Source organism: Podarcis melisellensis (assembly GCF_964234715.1).
Source record: "Podarcis melisellensis genome assembly, chromosome: 2".
NCBI lineage: Eukaryota > Metazoa > Chordata > Lepidosauria > Squamata > Lacertidae > Podarcis > Podarcis melisellensis.
The window spans coordinates 98,215,523-98,233,276 of record NC_138529.1 but is presented as its reverse complement, the minus strand read 5'-3'; the positions used below and the strand labels follow the sequence as shown (position 1 = coordinate 98,233,276).

The 17,754-nt window shown below is 42.3% G+C and overlaps 1 protein-coding gene across 13 annotated transcripts in view; it reads right to left on the bottom strand.

The window, feature by feature from the left end:
* MAGI1 (membrane associated guanylate kinase, WW and PDZ domain containing 1) overlaps positions 1 to 17,754 on the bottom strand; it is a 479,839-nt gene that overhangs the window by 18,316 nt on the left and 443,769 nt on the right. For 11 of the 13 annotated variants that reach the window (XM_081901311.1, XM_081901312.1, XM_081901317.1 and 8 more), the window contains 4 exons: positions 16,582 to 16,659; positions 8,493 to 8,584; positions 6,308 to 6,500; positions 3,943 to 4,236 (listed from right to left, as the gene is read on the bottom strand). In XM_081901311.1, the coding sequence (XP_081757437.1) occupies positions 3,943 to 4,236; positions 6,308 to 6,500; positions 8,493 to 8,584; positions 16,582 to 16,659 (657 nt within the window). The remainder of the gene's footprint in view (positions 1 to 3,942; positions 4,237 to 6,307; positions 6,501 to 8,492; positions 8,585 to 16,581; positions 16,660 to 17,754) is intronic. The other 2 variants (XM_081901320.1, XM_081901310.1) reach the window with 1 other exon arrangement.

The following is a 17,754-nucleotide window of genomic DNA, read 5'->3' as shown; positions in this document are numbered from 1 at the left end:
GTTTGCTAAAAGTACTTAAAATGTGATATACAGTGTAAAGTTAACAGAAACCTCTTTTAGAAATATGCCTTTTAATATCTTATACCAGAAAGAATATATACAACATTCCAGCAAAACTTTGGCGTTAGCACAAGTGGAGATATAGTAACTTATTTCCACTGGCGGCAGGCAAGCCCAGTTGTCCAAACGTTCTGGATACAAGCCAATCAAGAAAATGAAATAAATTTGGTGCCTCTTACTATATTGCTAGGATGAAGAAGAATAGCTTTCAAATTTTAACTATTCAATGCATGTTAAATCGCAGTGATATTTTGACAACTCAACACTGTAAAAAACAGTGCGCCTTTCAGAGTTGCAGAATTGGCTTCAGAAATTTTGCAACGATTTAACGGTAGGCAAAGTCATCACATCGATTAAGAGTCCAATGCATAAGCCCAACTCACTCCACAATGCGAGGCTGGCGCTGCATTTGGACAACACCCACAAATATTTTTGTGATATAATTGTTCTATAATGACTTTAAAGTAGAGGGGGGGGGGTGCGCGGAAGAAGCAGAGAGAGCTGAGCAATATTTTTGGTCATTCTGTTAGTTTCTTTCTTTTTAAACCAACAGCACTTTATCTTCAGTAGAAGGGTGATCACTTTATGGACTACTAATCTAATGGATATATACTGCAATGGACTTAACTGGCTGCAGGATTCTGGCTTTTTTCCTTGCTTTGATTCAGCCCGGGCCACTGGCTATCTTGACAACACTCATCTTTCAGCAAGACCTAATGTGTTGTACTGTTCTTGCTGGTTTGGAGATCAATTCTGGCACTTGCCTCTATTTCCTCCAATCTACTGTTGGAATTTGATTTCAGAATACCAGCTCCGTTTGAGATTCCCAGATCTGAGGAGAACTTTAAAGTCAAAATCTGCTGTCTTGACACTGCTTAGCTTTCACAACACTTCCTTTCCACATTTGTGTGTACCTCTCAAAAGTTGCACAAGGCAGATCTAGAGACTAGCATTTAGTAAGTGGGTGCAGTTGAATCTGAATGTGGTCATATCCATCACACCTACGTAATTTTTTCCAAGTGGCTGGAAATAATATTCATTCATCCAAAGATATGCTTGCACTGCATTTTTATTAGTAGTTTGAAACACATGTTTATGCTGTGCTTTATCAAAAAGATCACAATGAAGGATGAGTTAAAATGGCAACATGAGGAAAAGCCTACTCACTAACAGAAGGCAGTATAACTGATGATAATTGGTCGTTATATAATTTACATTGGTGTGTATCACCCACTCCTGGCTTTGTCACATGAGAGTAACTTTAACTGGCTAATTCCTTAACACACCCAGACAACTAAATGAATACAATTTTGAAGTAGCTCAGCCCATCTCAGCAGACTACCTCTGTGAGATCGGAATAACGATACAAAGAACCCCTATGGGAATGAGTCACACACTTTGTAGCTAAGGGCAAGCATCTCATGCAAAATATCGGGGAGAAGTGTTTTCTGGGGAGCAGAAGGGGGGGGAGTCAAGTCAAGACATAAATTTGCTTCCACATTGCTCATATTTCTAGCCACGAAAATTTATCTTTTCACAAATGAACACATTCATCATTCTTATTCTGGCTGATCTGGGCAAGCAGAGCCTTTGGAATACTCTTATCTAAGAGACCACTCCAATACATTTCACAACGGTTAATTAAGTTTTAGAGTAAAAAATAATAATACATATATATGTGGAATGGGTGCTCATGTGCTACACTATCACAAGGAAGGACTGTCTCCTTATGTTAGCCCCCTGCACCTCAGAGTTACTACCAATTTGGTGTGTCTTGACTGGTTCCGTAACTGTACTTGCTTCATCATCTCATCTGCAATGATGGTTTCTTAATAGCCATCACAGATGGTCAGAGAGGCCCTTTCAAAACTGAATGGCTATCCCATGCAATTCCAAATGTGCTTTTCTCTCCTCTGGGGACAGAAGAACTCTTATCTCTCGGAATTTGCAAAGGACCATTTAGCACAAGTGGTTCAGGAACCCCTGTTGTCATAATTAACAGCAGTGCATGTTTATATGTTGCAGGCAGGATTACAAAACATTGCCGGGTAAGCAATGCAACGAAGCACACCATATTTTAAAGTCTATTATAGTAAGTTTTAGGTTTAGACAAGTTAGAGTTGGATAACGGAAGAAATGAAGCCCTTCCCTAACCCAACATTGAGATTGATTTGAGTAGACACTGCTGTAATATCTAGATTCAGGTATAAAAACAGTGGAAGAAAGAAGCTCTCCTATTTCTTTTTATGACTGGGGGGTTCCTTTCAAGAACCTCCAGTTCCATCCCCATGCCACATTTATTTATGGGGCAGCTAATTACCATTGATGGATGTTTGAGTTAATTTAGATTATGCTTTCTCTGCTGCCTGAAGAAACAAAAGCTGAATGGAAAGGACTTGCTGTGTTTGTGTCACATCTACGGTCCTCAGCTGAATGTTGAAGAGACACGTAAGACACGGCCACAGACAAAGTACGTTGGCACAAGCATCCCACTTGTTGGCATCATGTTCCAAAACATGCCTTACCCCCAGGCACGGGCACCACGCAGGGCAGGCTGCACATGCCAGCACAGAACCCACAGGGGATCCAGACTGCAAGAATACATACAATGTACACACATATGCTGGTGTGTGGGTGAAGCACTTCTGAAATGTGATGCTGGCCGCATGGAGTGCTTATAGTGGTAAATGTTAAACTGAGACTCACTGGAACAGCAGGAGCCATTCCTTATCTGGAATGCCTATTGGCTGCCAGAGCTTGAAATAAATGGCATTTCCCAAACTCACAGGGTGGCCATAATGCGAGAGACAGCGGAGATACTGAGAAGGGGCCGTAAAAGTATCACAAACAAAATTTAAGTCTAGCATTACCTTCAGTGATTTCACGGGCCCCACTAAATGTCTGCATGTTTCACTTAATGGGAACTTGGGAGTGCATCCCGAAGATCAGTTAAATTAATATTTTAACAAAATATTTTTTATGTTTATAAATGTGAAAGGGCCATTTTTTTAAAAAAAACAACCCAGAGTTATTCACAAGTACATATATAGAATAAAGCACCGTTTGTTCCCAGGGATAGCCATCTGTCAGAGAGGGCACTTGCACTAAACTCAGGCCTACAGGCCTTGTCGCTGGAGAAGAGTTCAGTGAGTGACAACCTCTTCTACTACTGTCATTACTCAAGAGTTCAAAATGTCAGTCTGCTTTCCAAAAAACAAAAACAGCCCCTCTCCTCTAATACAGCTTTGAACAAGACCCTGGAGGGAAACAACTCCCAAAGCTTGACTTTCCAATTAAACATATTAATTAAATAGAATAGGGAGTACATTCATGTACTGCAATTACTGTTTGGTAACTGTAATTATTATTCTCACTGTACAGAGGCACATCAACTCAGGCTCTTTTCACAGTGTTGCCTCAGTGTTGGTCATAAATAAGTTGAGTTTTACTCGTGAGATACAACACCATGGGTGAAATGAAGAAGACCTCACCCAGGTAATTAATGCTTATAGCGAAAGAGTTGCTGAATTCAGCTGCCTCGATATAGGACAATGCAAGGCAAAACTCCCCATCAAAATGGGACCCACTATGCCAGGCTTTCTCAACCTCGGCCCTCCAGATGTTTTGAAACTACAATTCCCATCATCCCTGACCACTGGTCCTGCTAGCTAGGGATCATGGAAGTTGAAGGCCAAAAATATCTGGAGGGCAGAGGTTGAGGAAGTCTGCACTATGCAATGGGATGTGCAAATCAACGGTGTGCCGAGCTAGTTTATGTACCTCGGAAACGTAGAGGTGCTTATGAGCGCAGGTAAAAGAGCCCCAGCCACCAAGGAAACAGATTAAAGAGCCAAAGCAATTCTAAGCATGTTCTGCACTTACCAAACGTCGTTCCAGCTTCTGGCCGGCTAACGGAAGACACGATGACAAAGCCAAAGCCTTCATTCTCTCCGCGGCGTATTTCCACATCGTAGGGCTGCACCACAGTGCTAACCACACCGCTGCCCCCGCCTCCTCCGCTGCCAATTCCGCTGGTGCTGCCGCTGCCGGAACTGACGGTGTTGAGCGAGTTCTGGCTCCCCTGCGGAGTGCGCTTCTCCTCTGTCAGAGAAGCAGGCTGGTTGCTGCTGTGGTGAGATGAGGCTGGGGAGGGGACCTCGTTCTCTGCTTTCGGAACTGTTTTGGAAAGAAGCAATCATCTCTCAACACCAAGAGATAACTGAACGAGCTGCTGAATTTCTGATTACGTGAGGGAGATATCAAGGTCTACATACTACAGTTGTACCTGCGCTTACGTATTACATAAACTTTGGGTTACGTAAGTGGCAAACCCAGAAGTATATTTCCGGGTTTTTGCCACGCGTGCATGCCCCAAAGCGGTCTCTCTGGTTGCGAAAACCTCAGGATTCGGCCGGATCTCTGGAACAGATCCCATCCATAACCTGAGGTACCACTGTATAAGACTATCTTAGGGAGTGTTTTCTTCCATGTATTCCTCCCCAACAATCCCTCAAGTCATCTGAGGCTTCCTTGAAATATGCCCCTTCTTTCTGCTGTTCTGTCAGCTGGGGCTTGGAGCACAGTCTGTTCAGAAGTGACGACCCACCTTATGAAATACTCTTTGTCTAGAGAGAGGGGGGCATTCTGTCAACTCCTTTCACTCACTGATAGCATGAAGACCTATTTATTCAGGAAAGAAAATATTTAACTGGGGATTTAGTTTTTTCTGGTGGTGGATTTCATGGTGGATTAACACTGGGTTATCACACTTTTACTTGGGGACTTTTCATGCCAATTTCTTGTTTCTGTTTTGTTTTCACCTTGTTTTACCTTGACTATTATTATTATTTTGTAAAGTCACTTCAAATAATTATGTACAGAAAAGCAACCACCACTAGTACTAAACATGGCCACATCAGAAAGAAAAGGCACACTATAGCCAAATTGTATGACAGGGTTTTTTTCTCCATGGAGGCATACTGCGCAGAAATTCGTGAGAGGTATGTTAAAAATCAAAAGGCAAATTTCCTTCAAATAGATTTTGCGGGAAATATATGCAGGCATGAGACTGGATGCCTGCTTGTCCCTGCTAATGAATCTTTCCTGCACAAAATCATGCAGTGGGGTTTGTATTCCGCCTTAACTTTATTTCCATGGCTATCCCTCCATTATTATTTTTATGCAGAGGAAATGTATCAACACTGACTCTGAATATGATAAAATATAGTTTCCTATAGGTCCAAAGGCAAAATTAAGAGAATGCCATTGGGGAAATAATAATAATAATAATAATAATAATAATAATAATAATAATAATAATAATAGTAATAATAATAATAATAGTAGTAGTAGTAGTAGTAGTAGTAGTAATATACTGCCCATCTTAATCATCCTCCCAAATCCACACCCACTGGCAATTCCAAGTCCATACTGACACTTCAATTGGGGGCCCAGCATAGATCATGCAATTCAATTGACCTGATGTTTGATATTGAGCCATGCCATGCCGAAACCAGGAGCACTTCCTATACTTCTGGGTTAGCACTAGCACACAGTCAAATATGCAGGACACTTGTTGGGAACAACCGGGGGGGTGGCTGTTCATTCTAGGGAGGCTTCTCCGAAACATCTGCTGGATACAGTTTGCTGGATAAATAGTGCAACCCCATGCTTATCTACTCAGAATAAGACCCACTGAGCTCAATGGGACACACATTCAGGTGAGTGTGTATATGATTATGGCCTAAATGTAGTTTAGTCTGCTCCAGCAAGGTCCTTTTTTAGGGCAGAACCATCGGCATCCAACATTAGGATTTGGATAACATGGCTAGGTAATAATGTGCTCCTTTGCAGGTAGTACTATAAAATGATTACCACTTTACTGGCCTATCAGTTTCACAATATTTTTTATCCTATAAGAGATTATCCTTTAAAATGGTAAATTGAAACTAAACCCAATGGGGGGAAACCCTTGGAAAGTGGCAACATATCTCTTCTAATCACAAGCAGTCAAATTCTCAGCTTGAAAACATTTCAGCCTATCTTTATACCATGTTTGAAAAGCCTCAAACAAAACCCAGAAAAAAAACCCCGGAGGTTAAAAAGCAAAATATAAATAACAGAACGGTGCATTGCTATTTTTTGCTAGAACCTGAAGCTTTTGATCTTTAGAAAGTAGTTCACTTTCATCCAGAGACAGGAGTAAAAACAAAAAAAAACACACCCTGCGAGTCACATTGCAACCTACCTGTGTAAACCACTTTGCGCCTGACAGTCAGATTGACATGGCCTTGCTTGGCGGCCTGTTGCATAAGCTGAACTACAAGCTGGTGAGATTTCCCGACAACAGGGGTCCCATCCACGCAGATCAATTCGTCCCCAGATCGCAGGCGGCCATCGGCATCTGCAGCACCCAGTGGCACAATGTGACCAATGTAAATCTGCGAGAAGCATGTGCATGTGCGAGAGAAGAATCGCTGTCAGAATTGCAGAAGAAGTGAAATCTCATTCCACAGCAGCAAATCAGGACTGTCAACAGCCAGGGAACCTTATATCGGGGTCAAGGACTGCATCCCCTTGTGGGCAACTGTAACCAGGGGGTGCACACCAGTGCAAGAGGGGGCAGTAGAACGGGCATAGGGGACATTCCAGCCATACATAAGTCAAAGGCTGCTTAGACACGCCCAAATGCTCACATCTCTCCACCCAGGCAACCCAGAGGTTTAAGGATACATTTCAGCTGGGAAAAATACTCTGGGAAGTTGTGGGTCCATGGAGTTGGGGTATGACTGGGGAAAGTCCCAAGCAGCAAATAGAGAGGCTTGGAGGGCTGCATTTGCCCACCAAGGTAGAGGTTCCCTGCCCTTGGTCTATACCCAAACATCTTCTAGCCAAGTGGGCCAATGTAATCCAGGCTGTTACGTGACTACATCTGGGTCATGTCAGATGTGCCCAAAGGGCCAGACCCAGATGGATGATACCAGTGAGGCAACAAAGTGGAAGGGATGGCAGAAAAGGCCCAAAGGGTTAGTCAGTGCCATACTTTGGTCAACTACCTTACTTTCCAAAACTTTGAACATGGAAGCAGTACATATTCTCAGAGCTTCCCAACAGGGTGATTATCCCCTTAGCAAAAGTATGCCCTAACTTTTTTTATATAGGGGGCATATCTCTGCACTGCCCCCACTCCCGGTACTATGACAAAGGAACCTAGAGGCTTCTTCACATGCACACAAGTTGATGATATCAGTTGACCATGTGAAGAAGAATAATAATAAGAAGAAGAGTTTGGACTTGATATCCCGCCTTTCACTCCCCTTAAGGAGTCTCAAAGCGGCTCACAATCTCCTTTCCCTTCCTCCCCCACAACAAACACTCTGGGAGGCGAGTGAGGCTGAGAGACTTCAAAGAAATGTGACCAGCCCAAAGTCACCCAGCAGCTGCATGTGGAAGAGCGGAGACGCGAACCCAGTTCACCAGATTACGAGTCCACCGCTCTTAACCACTACACTATGCTGGCTCTTATGAAGGCTTCTGTGTAGGCTGCAGTCTTCACGGCATGGCAGCAAATAGCCCATCATCCCATCATTCTCAAAAAGTATGTTTTTTCTCTTCTGAATGTTTCCATTTCCATGAACTACTGTTATCATGGTGCAACACAGTTAAGAGAGCCACAGGTATGCAAGGCATCTTACAAATTACCTGTAATGACAGTTACAAATTTTGGGCCGTAGCCAACTAAGTCCAATGCGGAGTAAAACCACTGAAATTAATTATCCAGCAACTGTTAACTAGGCTAGATGGGACATTGGCCCAACTTGATACAAGTCGCTTTCATATTTCCCTATGAACACCCTTCTTCAAAGAATATATGTATTGTATGACTTTGCCCCGGGGAAACGAATTCTAGAATTTTGATCCTAAGATTCATGGAAAGGCTCAGCAGATCATTACTAGCACAAATCTCTAGACTTCTGTTCCTTTACCCATAATCGTGCCTTTCCTCCTCTATTTAACATGACATTCATTTTCTTGGAGAGTCCTGCTGTATGAGACTATATTTATTCAGCTCAGGGGGCTGGTAATAAGATCAGAAGCCTTGGCTCGAGTGTGACCTAAATCAAAGCAACCCAAAGTTGCTAACATCTGTTGACGTTCTGGTCAGTAGCTGCTGCAAAAGAGCTCGGGGGTCTAAGCCAGTTGATAGCAGAAATAGGCCTCTATGTGAACAAAGATCAACACTCTTCATAACCTTAGCTATTCAGAACATAGCTCAGCACTCTGTTCTGGTTTTGCTTACTTTTAAAATCAAGTGGCTGAAAGGATGCAGATTAAATATTACTGAACACGTATTCTGGCGAATGCGGCTCTGAAAATTCCGGGGTAAAGAGATAAAAAAGGTAAAACAAGCCTAAAAATGTCAAAATACTTACAGGTTCTCCAGGCTCATTTCCACCAAGAATCCTAAATCCAAATCCAGTCTCTTTCCTCCATAGAAAAATATCCTGCTCTTGATAATCTGGAACTGCAAGAAAATAGGAAGAATTAATGCTTTACCACAGAGCTGACTTGAAAAAAAGCACATATACACAATGAAATCCCCTTCTAAGTAGACCATTTTACTTACGCTGAATGGCACCACATTACATAATTCTCAAAATGCATGTGTGGCTATCTATGATGTCCTATTATAAAATGGCTCGGCCTCTGGGGATTTCCCTGGACAGATGGGGGACAGCTGTGAAAGGAAAGACCCAACAACTTGCCTTTGATCTTGGGAGGAACTCTGCATCATACCAAGCTCCACAGGGTTGCGCGGGAAATAAACCTTTATGTATGTACTTTTTCTTTATTTATACCCCACCACACAGTCCCCCTGGCCCCTACTGGCTTAAGGTACCAGAGAAAGTCATGTCAAAAGAATATTGCACTTGTCTGTACATGCCCATTACATATCCTGCCCCTTGCCTGCACATGCCAGGGATTCCTGGATTCCTGAATACTGTTCACACCAGATGAAGGGGATTCCAGTAACCACGCTGTCTCTCGGCCCTTGCAGATGACAAATCAAAATAATGCTCTTGCTTTTGAGGGATTAGCTTTGTGCCATTGCTCCACTCCTCTTTTCTGGTTTAGAACAGCACCAACCTGAGATTCTGGGTTTGTGGAATAGTTGCTATAATAGCCTCCTGATATCATATTCTCACAAACCTGAAGGCACCAGGTTTGTGACTTCCTAGTAGTATATTTAAAAGAAAGACTGAGAGGAGTGGGAACAAAATGCAACCTGCTATTTCCTCTGCAAAAGAGAAGTGCAAATATGAAGAGGAGGTTAGAGGATCCACTGGGAAATTAGAATCTTGGGCAAGGAAAGTAAGGTCTGTTAATCTCTCAGATCCATAGTTTTGAAGTCATCTTTTAGTGTTAAACCGGGAATGCTGTTCCTCCATATTTTCTTGCTGCTTTACTGGATATTTCCTCCTTTTGCTTACAGACCTTAATGAGGCCCGCCACCGAGAAATACTGAAGCACCTTTCGGGATTTTGTGATTATGCTAAACAGTTTCAGAACAATCATGTTATTAGGCATAGTTTTCATTTTAGGTTTGCAACGGGATGCAAATCAGACGTTTGCCTAGCACTGCAGTATTAGAACTCATCTGTTGTTAGTAATAAATCCAGGGTCCTTTTTGGAAATCATGAGCAAATAGACTTTTGTCATTATACAAATGAGGGTCTATAAAAGAGTGTAACTCCATTAGTAACATAAAACAGTTGATTTTCTTTTTATAAGGCTGGAGAGAGGAGAACAAATCAAGAGCTCTGCGCTGCAACGGCTGTTGTGATAATTGACATCTGTGCGACATTATTTCTTATTGTCAGCATTACTGCTATTGAATAATGCTATAAATAGCTGGGACAACTGGGCATAACCCTTGCAAAACCTCTCTTGCGTAAGTCCCGATGAAATTATTAGGAGCTTCTCTCTTCTATACACCTGCATTTGTTTTAAACATTACTTCCGTAAAGTTCATGTCTGCCCAATGACCATAACCAGACCTGCTTACATTCATTATGTGACCTCAAAAGAGCATGTCCCGGCTATCATATTAATGTCAAAAAGTTGTAGCAGTAGTCCTACGCCAGTGATGGCCAAACTTGGCCCTCCAGCTGCTTTGGGTCTACAACTCCCATGATCCCTAGCTAGCAGGACCAGTGGTCAGGGATGATGGGAATTGTAGTCCCAAAACAGCTGGAGGGCCAAGTTTGGCCATCACTGTCCTACACCAAATAGTCACTGGTAAACATACTCCAGGTGAAATACGATTACCCCCCCCCGGGGGGGCCGCTGAACTGTTCCCGCATAAAGTCTTCGGGCACTTTTAGGTGATTGTGCGAGTGTGGTTCTGTGGTTTCCCTTCTCAGCTGCCGCTTTGGAACCATTTCTATTCACCCAGCTTTTGCCTTTATCAAGCGATCCGGCCAATCAGGGATCAGGTGATAAAAGTGAGGGCATCAATGATGCCACATATCAGATTTGGTTAAATGATAAGAAGGTAAAAAGAGCCATGCTGGATTAGGTCAAAGGCCCACCGAGCCCAGCATCCTGTTCTTACACCAGATATCCACGGGGAAACCTTTAAGTGGGACCTGAGTGCAACAGTGCCTCCCCATTTATTTTGTCCTGAATCTCCCAACAAGGAGTTTCACTGGATGGCACTGGACTCTAGATGGGGGGGGGGGACTCTCTCTAATGACATTCTCCACAGCATATGTAATTTTATGCTGCTCTATCATGTCCCTTCTCCGTCGCCTTTTCTAAAGAGCCCCCAGTGCTCCAACCTTTTCTCATAGGGGAGTTGCTTCATCCCTTTAATGGTTTTGCTTACCTTCTCCTGAAACCTTTCCCGTTCTACGATATCCTTTTTGAGGTGTGGCAACCAGAACATAGAATTCCAAGTGTGGATGCACCACACATTTGTATAATGGCATTACGATATTATTAGCACTTTTATTTTCAACCCCTTTCCTAATGATCCATAGGATGGAATTTGCTCTGGTTATCTTCCGCTTGGACTACTGCAATGCACTCTACGTGGGGCTACCTTTGAAGGTGACCCGGAAACTACAACTAATCCAGAACGTGGCAGCTACACTGGTGACTGGGAGCGGCCGCCGAGACCATATAACACTGGTCTTGAAAGACCTACACTGGCTCCCAGTACGTTTTCGAGCACAATTCAAAGTGTTGGTGCTGACCTTTAAAGCCCTAAACGGCCTCGGTCCTGTATACCTGAAGGAGCGTCTCCACCCCCATCATTCTACCCGGACACTGAGGTCCAGAGCCGAGGGCCTTCTGGCAGTTCCCTCACTGCGAGAAATGAGGTTACAGGGAACCAGGCAGAGGGCCTTCTTGGTAGTGGCCCCTTCCCTGTGGAACGCCATCCCATCAAATGTCAATAAGCAACTATTTTACTTTTAAAAGACAACTGAAGGCGGCCCTGCTTAGTGAAGTTTTTAATGTTTGATGCTGTACTGTTTTTAATATTTGGTTGGAAGCCAGCCAGAGTGGCTGGGGAAGCCCAGCCTGATGGGCGGGGTATAAATATTATTATTATTATTATTATTATTATTATTATTATTATTATTATTATTATCCAGAGCTGCCACACACACACTGCATTGCATTAAACTTTTCTTCCTAACATGGTATGCTTCAATTTTTATCTAATTATGGATGAAAGGAGATATTTATAGAAGATTTTTTTGGTATATGGTGGTGCTTTATGATTATTTTCACAACAGCATGCAATATTTGCTAATTATTGGCCACAGTTTTCTAGGGTAAGGGATTTATTTTATGGACCAAACATCCCATTCAATGTACCACATTAACCACTGAAATATAGAGATAAGCTACTGTAAAAGCCGGTTGCACCAACTTTCCAGAAGGTGTCAACAATTAAATGTAAAATGCACCAAAGCCCTAAGCGTCAAATGCAATTCACAAAGGTGATGCATATTTGAACCGGGTTATTAATTATTTTAAAATGCAAAATTAATTTTGCCTATGAACTAACACCAGGGGACAACTTCAAATACATTTACTATTTATTGGGTTGTAGGGGACTGTAGCACTTTGATTAATTTTGGTATGTCTATGCATAAAACTTTTCCATGATGTATACTTAAAGGTAGAGAAACAACTCTTCGAAAGACCAGATATCCAATTTCCATTAAAACACAAACATAAACATATGCTTTTAACTGTTTTTTCAAGACCCCAAAATACATTCAACATAATTTTTGAAAGCCAGAAACATGTGTTAAATATGTGTGATTATAGTAAAATAATGTTTAGGGCCTCTGAAACCCAACATGTGAATAAAGCAACTGCTCTGCTTAGTGGAGATGAAGGAGAAGCTTCCTACCAAAGACAGCATTCAACCCTGAAGGCTGTCCAATCAGAGAAAGCCCAGATAAAGGAGTCCAAAATGTAGAAGTCCATCTAGTCCGGTGATGGCCAAACTTGGCCTTTCAGCTGCTTTGGGACTACAACTCCCATCATCCCTAGCTAACAGGACCAGTGGTCAGGGATGATGGGAATTGTAGTCCCAAAACAGCTGAAGGGCCAAGTTTGGCCATCACTGATCTAGAGCATGTGCTATGAGACTGTGACAAAAGAATTTTCCTCGATCAAGGACAAAAAGTGTACAATGGCACTCACTCCTATCCCAAATCTGTGAAATGATGAATTAGAGGAAGTGAAAGACTTCAGGCTCCACTTTAAGACTCCACTTAAAATACTACTTAGGCAAAAGACAATCAAAACATGATTGACTCATCAATTTGTATTATGGTCCACTGGCAGAATGAGCCAGCACTAAGTCGCACCAATTGTGAAACTAAATTTGAAGCTTTCATAATCAAATCTGCACAGAATTATGGTGAGAGGTGGCCTGGTTAATAATAATAACATCAAATAGCTGCATCTATGTTCCCAGCATCGTGTCAGTAGAATCTGTGTCAACCCTGAATTTCCAGGTGTCTCTTTTGTTTCTCCATGATCAAAGACTCATTCAGAAACTGAAATGATCCTAAATAAAACACCAACCAGAGAGAGATGGCTCAAATGCAGTGTTCCATCTTGTCCCTACATGAAACTGCTGGTAGATTTGGGGATTTGGAAAAAGGAGCCATTGTGATGTTTAAAATGTTCACCTCTCTCTCTCCATCTCTCTCTCCTTTTTATTGGATTTAGCAGAGGCCATTGAAGTGCTGAGCCAGTGCCCAGAGTCAGTAATTGTCTGGATGTGGGCCAATAAACTGAAACTCAATCTCAAGGAGATGGAGATCAACCTGTTCTAGATGGGATTGTACTCCCAATTTGGTGCTCTGCCACATTCATGACATCAAGCAGGTTTTGCTTATTGTTGGATCCACAATCATACCATTATAATTCCCATCAGCTCTGTGGATGAAAGCTGCCATCGACTGAACACACCTGGCTCATGGAAGCACCAAGGAGCTTCTCGACATTTCCACTTAGAAAGTCAAGTTACTGTACTTTGACTGGGATGCTGGTGGGAAGCTAATGAATTTAAATCAGCTTAAATACAAGTACAGTACTCTGGGTTCCGTGTATTGTTGATTATATCACACCAAGCAGGTGCTATGCTGTCAGAACTGAACTCACAGTTTAACCTCCCTAAAAGGGGTTTGGCTGAGATTTCTGAGCTGCTATCCTTTTTCAATGGCTCACAACAGAGGGTTTATTCAAGTAGGAACACCAAACAAATGCATAAACAAAAAGTATAGAAATGAAACAGGGCAGACATCTGCTAGTTTCTGTAATGTTTTACAGCCATTGATCTGTGTGCACATTTTGTATGCACTCTCATCTTAATTGATCAGTGTTTATTAAGCTAAGATATTTTTAAAACTCCCATGTATTAGTGCACTGAGCCATGGCTTAACAATCTTCTAAATACAATTACAGAATAATAAGGTGATAAATATCGTGGAAGACCATAATTGGACTCAGTTAAGCCTTAGTTGCTTGAAGGATGGTTTGCTGGAAACGGTGACTCTTGCCTTCTTGCGGCAGCGCAGTGAAAACAATGCAAGCTCAATTGCATTAAAATTGGCGAACTCTGACACTAACCTCTGACACGAGGTGGACCGCATCCTAAGTTAATTGGTATTTATTATTGGCTTTAGACAACCAAAGCAAAAGAAACCAGAGATAGATGGCAAAGGTTCTGTCCAGTGACTCACGTCGGAGCCCGGGCCAAACCAGTTGAGAATACACAGCTTGTCTGATAGAGGCAAAAGAGCTTCTGCTGGGCACTCCAGCATGGAACACTTTTTGTCTCAGCATCTCCTCACACCTTTCCATTTGTCAACTCTACAGTGCTTCCCATCCGGAGCCAAAGCGTTGCCTTCTGTTTCTTGTTCAGATACAAATCTATTGTTTCAGGCTCTGTTCTCTTGAACGACATATATACCATATTATCATCATCACGATCTTTGTAAGGTTCAAGCTGGAGAGGATGAATTAGATCTCATCTTGAACAATGCTCCTCTGTTTGGGGCTCCAGCTCATCAGAGAGCTATTCTTAAATTGTAAAGGTAGCAGTCTGGTAAACAGGGCAGCTTGTTTCATGACGACTATAGTGACAGTTTACACGGACTTTTGTTCATACGGATGCGATTTTATGTAAGGGAGTTGACATTTTCAAGGTTAAGAAGGGTGTTCGGTCTGCAGTATACTGTTCAGGATTTGTATGCTTAGTCACTCACTCCACTTAAAGATTCGTTCATCGATCCTTGTGTATTTCATGGAATCTTTCTTTTACGGCTTTGCCTACACAATTATTGTTTATCCCCCTGCTGTTGTGAATTTTAATTGTTGTACCCTATGGCTAGAACACTTAATGATAAATTTGGTTTGAAACAATCCAATCCAATCGAAAAGCCAGCATGTGTGACCCCGAAGCTATACTTTTCAGCCAGGGCTTTAAATCAATACAGTACAAGGGAACAAGGCAAGGAAGCTTCTAATACCCCCTTTCTTTCATTAAGGTTGATATAATCCAAAACTGCATTCTGAACAAAATGCTATGTTAAGAGGACAACAACACTCTGAAACACAAACACACACATGCACAACATACGGCACAACACAAACAAAAGTGGGACAAAATTCTTTTTGAAGACTTTTGCACTGATGGGCCCAATTTAATGGCTGACATTAGGAGTTGATCAGGCTGCCAGCCAACCAAAGCTCATTCCCAGTTCTGACCGGCACATATTGTTTCTGCATGTTTAGGATTGGGCAAACCGGGTGATCCTGAACTCATAAGATTACTGAAGATCAGTCACTGGTTGTTGTTGCACAAGACTTGCTCTTGCTATGTATCTTACAAACACGCGACTGACATTTTTCCTATATGTGAATATAGAGCCTAGTATGCAACATGTGGCAGTGGCAAAAACTAGCCACATAAATCGGAAGACATCTGTGAAGCCCGAACACAGTAAAGGTAAAGGGACCCCTGACCATTAGGTCCAGTTATGGCCGACTCTGCGCTCATCTCGTTTTATTGGCCAAGGGAGATGGCGTGCAGCTTCCGGGTCATGTGGCCAGCATGACTAAGCCGCTTTTGGTGAACCAGAGCAGCGCACAGAAACACCATTTACCTTCCCACTGCAGCGGTACCTATTTATCTACTTGCACTTTGACGTGCTTTCGAACTGCTAGGTTGGCAGGAGCAGGGACCGAGCAACGGGAGCTCACCCCGTAGTGGGGATTCAAACTGCCGACCTTCTGATCGGCAAGTCCTAGGCTCTGTGGTTTAACCCACAGCGCCACCCACATCCCTTTGTTTGCCTATTTACCACAGTATGATTTCTTTTCCACCACAGCAGGGTTTATTTTAATTTATTTGTTTCATCAAATTGTAAACCAGTGTTTGTAGACTGATTAGCACACTCAGATGCTGCTGCGAATAGTCATAAAATACTTAATTCAAATCTAACTTAATTAAAATTTTGACTGCAGACCCCCACAAAAAAATTTTTGATGGAAAAAATTGTGCGTTTTAGCACAACTACTTCTTAATTCTAACCCCACCTCACCCCGTGACATAAGTAGCATTTCTAAAACCAGTGGTGGCTTGAGGGCAATCAGTGTTGGCTCATTACTGCCATTCTCTCAAGGGCTTCATTGCAAAAGTAATAGAAAGAGTTTTGAACAGCTGATGAGAAAGAATGATCCCAGATGGATACAGGTAACCCTCCCCTATCCAATCGCTATTCGGGTAAGGCTTACACAACACAACAAGATTCTTCCCTTCTTGCTCTTTGGCAATGGAACATTTGAAGAAGGCATATGAAACCGTCAGTGCCCATCATGCTTCACCCTCCAACCCCACCTGACCCGTATGAATTGCCCCCCAATCACAGACACTACCACAAGATGGACAACAAGACAGATATAAAGCTCTCGGCTCATTCTTACATTCTCCAAAATTCGTGGAATTGATTTCTCTCTCTCTTTCACCCTTGCTCAGTCCAGTCGCAGGCGAAGGTGACATAGCTGTGAATATTAATTTTAACATTTTGCAAAGCTTAATGGGATTTTGCTTTCTTGTTTGTTCATTTCAGTTTAGCGTTGACTGATAACAGCTCTGATTCAGCTTTCATGCCCTTACTATTACAGAAAAGACTGCTGCTGCTAAGGATTAGAACAGACCTACCTGTTTTGCCAGGTGTATACAATACTGGCCTTATCTGATGTGGGAAACAGTTGACCAGAATAGAATATGCATCACTGTAAATACAGTCAAACTGGGTTTCAGAAAAACTAGGAAATATTTGCCATTATTTATTTATTTTAAGTGCTTAGACGTTTGACAACAGACTTATCTTGTGGATTAGGAAACAAAAACTATACACACAAGAAAATTATATTGAATGCTTTTCATTAAGTTGCTGCTTTATGGTGCTACTTTTAAAACCAAAGCTAACCAGTAGCAGCAGGAGGTTGAGTAAAGTCTTGCCTTGTGTCCCTAGAGTATCTGCTTAAACCAAATACATGCGGTAGTTGAAAATTGGATTCTATTATTATTTCATCATGCACATGTGTTCATGCAAGTCTAAGACAATGCATGTATTAAGTTAACCAACAACTCCTTATGGCATGAAGGTTCTGTTATTGGTGCGCATATTGGATATTCACATGATGTGGCTTCCCGTTATCAGGATCAAAATACACAAGTGTGACCTGCAACACAACATCCAATCCTCATGTTCTATCAGGACCACTCCTATTCAGGGTTCTTGTCGGTCAGCCATGCCTTCCTCCACGACACTCCACTATTTCCCTTTCCAAATGGCAGTCAACATTCCTTGGCTGTCATTGATGCTCAATTTGCACAGAGCTCTTAAGAGTTCCTACCTTAGGTTGTGCACCCCACCCCAATGAATGAATGAATGAATGAATGAACAGGCTGGTTGTACTTCTGCCATCACTGGGGTTCCCCCAAATGTTCCAATATAGTTCTGGGTTTGGGCTTCAAATCATGACAGCAGCACTCACAACCAGAGTTTGTTATTCGAGGGAGAGATTTCAGTACCTAGAAGCTCTTACTGTACCTCAATAGCTAGAATACAGTGGTACCTCGGGTTACAT